Below are 4,144 nucleotides of genomic sequence, written 5' to 3'. Positions count from 1 at the left end.
AATGATGCATCAGTCTATCTTGGCTAAAAACTGTATTTTAAAGAAAATTGTTAATATCAACAGCTAAAATGATGGTTCAGTATTCAAATACAGAACTTGCATGCTGCAGGTTCAATTCCTGATACTACACAGGCTTTGATAGTATTTTGGCCTCTATAAGTAAATAAATAAATCTTTAAAAAGAAGTTGCTAACATCAATTTGTAACATCCCTAAGACTTCAGCTTAGACATTATATAACTAAAATTTAATATTTGTTCCTATCTGGGGGGTATTTTATATGCACTTTTTTGTTTAAATACCTGTTATTATTAGACAACTTAGCAAGGTGATTTTTTTCTTAAAAACAATATCTTGATGTCCTCTCCCTGCCCTGCTTCCCACTAGCACAGAGTCTTTTGTTTTTCTGCAATATATCTCACCCCGTCCAAGCTTCACCCAATATTTCTTTATTCTTGCTACTTATATGCAGAAAAAAGGAAATAAAAATAAAAGTGATGTCTCTACTTCAAATAAATCAAGGTCAAAGTAAATGAAGAGCTCAAGACAATATTAGTTGCACTTATGAGTCCAAGTGTTGGGTATGAAGAGCAATCACTTGTTATCACATGCTGAAAGTACAAAGTAATTGGTAAATTTGTAACCGTTTTTCTATTTCTAAGCCCTCCTTAAAGGGAATCTACATTGAGGTCACATTATCCTCACATCACAACAATCCATCACAACAATCACGTTTTCATCAGTGAAGAACTGGTAGATTTTGAAATTAACAAGGATGCATTTGATTTGCTTTGTAGCCCCTGTCATGAACAATTTTACTCTTTCTGGTCTCTGCTCTTCAAGTTTGCCTTTTACTGATTCTGTGTAATCTTTGATGTACTTTTTGTAGACTTCTGTAATAAAACTAGTTTCCTGTAAGTTATGATTCATGATAGCATCACTGAATACTATGTTTTCTGGGACCTCCGTTCTTCGGGCCTTCAGAGGAGGTATTTCTGCCACTAAGCTGTCATCAATGTTATCCTCTGTTCTACTGACCATCTCTTCTTCCCCTAGCCCACAAACAGCTTCACCTCTAGCACCTGGATCTTGTAACTGATCCTGGGAGAAAACTACAGTGGCGGCTGGAGGGAGAAAATGGCGGCACTAGTTTAGCAGGAGGCAGGAAGTAGAAGTCAAGATAATTGCAACTAGAGTTGACCTTGCGAGATGGGATAGTGGATGGTAAAGGCCCACACCCAGATACATGAAGTGTACTCTTTGGTATTTTGGCAAATATTTGCTTCCTCAAGACATATAACATTACCATCACTCCAGAGTCCTTCAAGTCCCTGCCCTATGGTTACCCAGTCTTTTTTCTTTCTTTCTTTTTTTTTTTTTTTTTTCTATTTTAGGTTTACTTGACAGGACAGAAAAATTGAGAGGGAAGGGGAGATAGATAGATAAATAGATAGATAGATAGATAGATAGATAGATAGATAGATAGATAGATACCTGAAGACATGTTTCATGGCTCATGCAGTGTTCTCCTGCAGGTATGGAAGGGGGCTCCAACCCAGATTTTTTTCAGCATGGTAATATGTGTGTTTAACCCTGTGTGCCACTGCCTGGCCCCCTGGTTACGCAATCTTTATCTTCCTTGAAAGCAATCACTAATATATTTTTAATCCATAAAATTATTTTTGGCTATTTTTGAGTATCATATAAATGAATTTTTTTGTCTGGAAGGATGCTTTTGATGTTTCACATAAATCAGTAGTCTTTTAATGCTGGGTAGTGTTCCACTATATAAATATACAGAAATGTATTTATTCCCTGTTAATCAGTGCTTACAACACCTGAGTTATTTATATGTGAGGGTTGCTGTAAATGAAGCTGCCATGACATATACATACAAATCCTTTCAATTAATTTATGCATGCACATAGGAGTGAAATTTGTGGACCACATGGCAAGGGTACACTTTTATTTTTATAGAATAGCAGAATTCTTCCAAATGTATTTCTACTTTAAACTCCCACCAACAGTCTTTCTGTTCATATTCTCACCTACACATGGGGATTATCAGTCATACTAAAACTAATATTTCATTGAGTTATCATCAGTTTACATTATCAGTCTTTTTTAACTTTTTGTTAAATTTAATCTGATAAGACAGAGAGAAATTGAGTGGGACAGAAATCGAGAGAGGGAGACGCTTGCAGCCCTGCTTCACTGCTTGTGAAGTTTTCACTCTGCAAGTAGGGATGGGAACTTGAACCCAGTTCTTTGTGAATGGTAGCTTGTGCACTTAACCAGGTGTACCACTTCCCAATCCCCCAAAATCAGTCTTTTCATGGTTAATTTTTTGGTGGATGTATCTTTTGCTTTTGCTTTTTAATGATGTCACTAAATACTGAAGCCAAATATAAAGAGCCAAAATGATCTTCACAGTTTACACCAGAACCTCATGTATAATAGAGAGAAGATTAAGAGTAAAGCTAGATGCTTAGTTACAGCTAGTCTTATTGGCATTTTCTTAATTACATTTTGCTCCTTCAATATCCATAAAGCTTATATTTATTTCTGAGAGAGATCTGGAGGAGGGATGCTATTGGTACGCTTCTAATTCTGCTTCTAAAAACCCCTTCTGTTTCATTGGTTTAATCCCCCCTGCTTAACATTGTATTAACCACTGTTAATGAAGCACTGCCCTGCCTGCAGGGCATTGGTTTAATCCCCACTGGTTCATGATGTCTTTTTGCTCTGCCCTCTCTCGTAGTACACCCTGATTTCCACCAGTCACTTTTCGCTCCACCCTCTCTACATCACATCCTGTTTCTACCCTACTTAGCAAATATATATATACAGGATTGTGATTATAGTTTTAGTTTAGTTTAGTTTAGTTTAGCTTGGCTTAGATCATCCTGTGTTCCACATGAATAAAGAGATACTGCGTACAGCTCAGCCATGAATCTCTGGTCATCTGTCTCCTGCCCACAAAGCTAGTCTGGCAGGATGCTACAGAAATATTCAATCCTATCTCTGTGCTTCAAAACAAAATCTACCTAGGAAAATCTTGTAAAAACTCATTGAAAATTTGTAACAAATTTCCACCTCATTGAGAAGTAATGGAATTAAGTGATATGGAAACTGAGATTCAATCTCTTAACAGTGATCATTTTTACACTTGTTCACATTTTTTTAAATTATTCCCTTTTGTTGTCTTTGTTGTTTTATTGTTGTAGTTGTTATTGTTGTCATTGTTGCTGGACAGGACAGAGAGAAATGGGGAGAGGAGGGGAAGACAGAGAGGGGGAGAGAAAGACAGACCCCTGCAGACCTGCTTCACTGCTTGTGAAGCGACTCCCCTGCAGGTGAGGAGCCTGGATCCTCATGCATTCACATTTTATGCAATCATTCTCAGTTTTGAAAATTCAGCAAAAGAAAGCACGTGACTTATTTTCATCCTACTTACCTTTGAAGAAGAAAACAAGTGAGAATATGCAATGGTCATCATAAAGTTCTACATAAATAGCAATTTTTAGGTAATTGACAACTGTCTAATAATCCAAAAGAAACTCAATAGATCAATTTGTAATAGTTACCGGTGATTTTTCTGAGAAATTTTATTTAGGTGAAACTGTATTTCAAACTGTACTTTCTAGAATTCTCTGATTTTTCTCAAAGTCTGTGGTGTATCCAATCTTATGGAGATCCACATTCTAGCAATATCCTTGTGCCCCATTTTAGTGTTTAAGGTTCACAAAATTACCTTGTAGTGAGAAGAGAGTAGCACAGTTACAAAAAAACAAAAACACCAGGTTTCCAAGCATCTCTCCTAAAGATCCTAACTCAGTAGCAATGAGATGTGACCCCAGAATCAGTTTCTTTTATTTTTTTAAGCAGAGGTCCTTGTGCAGATAGCTTAAAATAACCTTTGTTTATTTTTTAATTGGATAGAAACAAAGAGAAATCAAGAGGGAAAGGAGAGTGTTATAATAGTAGCACCCACACTGAAAAATGTAACCAGCCAGGCCTTGTTATTTCCACCAAAGTGCACCAGTAGCTGGAAATGCAGTTGGAATAGAACTGGAAGCCTTACTATGGGCTCCAAGCTCCATAAGGTCCACGACTCCCTGTGCCCTGCCCTATTACCACTTTCT

General features: G+C 36.9%; 1 protein-coding gene across 1 annotated transcript; it reads right to left on the bottom strand.

Annotated features, from left to right (window-relative positions):
* Positions 1–689: 689 nt before the first annotated feature.
* LOC107522966 (translationally-controlled tumor protein-like) lies at positions 690–3,495 on the bottom strand. Its single transcript, XM_060193390.1, has 2 exons — positions 3,457–3,495; positions 690–1,145 (listed from the first exon to the last, which is right to left on the bottom strand). The coding sequence occupies exons 1-2, from the start codon at positions 3,493–3,495 to the stop codon at positions 690–692; spliced, it is 495 nt and encodes a 164-aa protein (XP_060049373.1).
* Positions 3,496–4,144: the final 649 nt, after the last annotated feature.

This window comes from Erinaceus europaeus, chromosome 7, assembly GCF_950295315.1.
Source record: "Erinaceus europaeus chromosome 7, mEriEur2.1, whole genome shotgun sequence".
Taxonomy (NCBI): domain Eukaryota; kingdom Metazoa; phylum Chordata; class Mammalia; order Eulipotyphla; family Erinaceidae; genus Erinaceus; species Erinaceus europaeus.
This window is presented reverse-complemented; position numbering and strand designations above follow the sequence as displayed.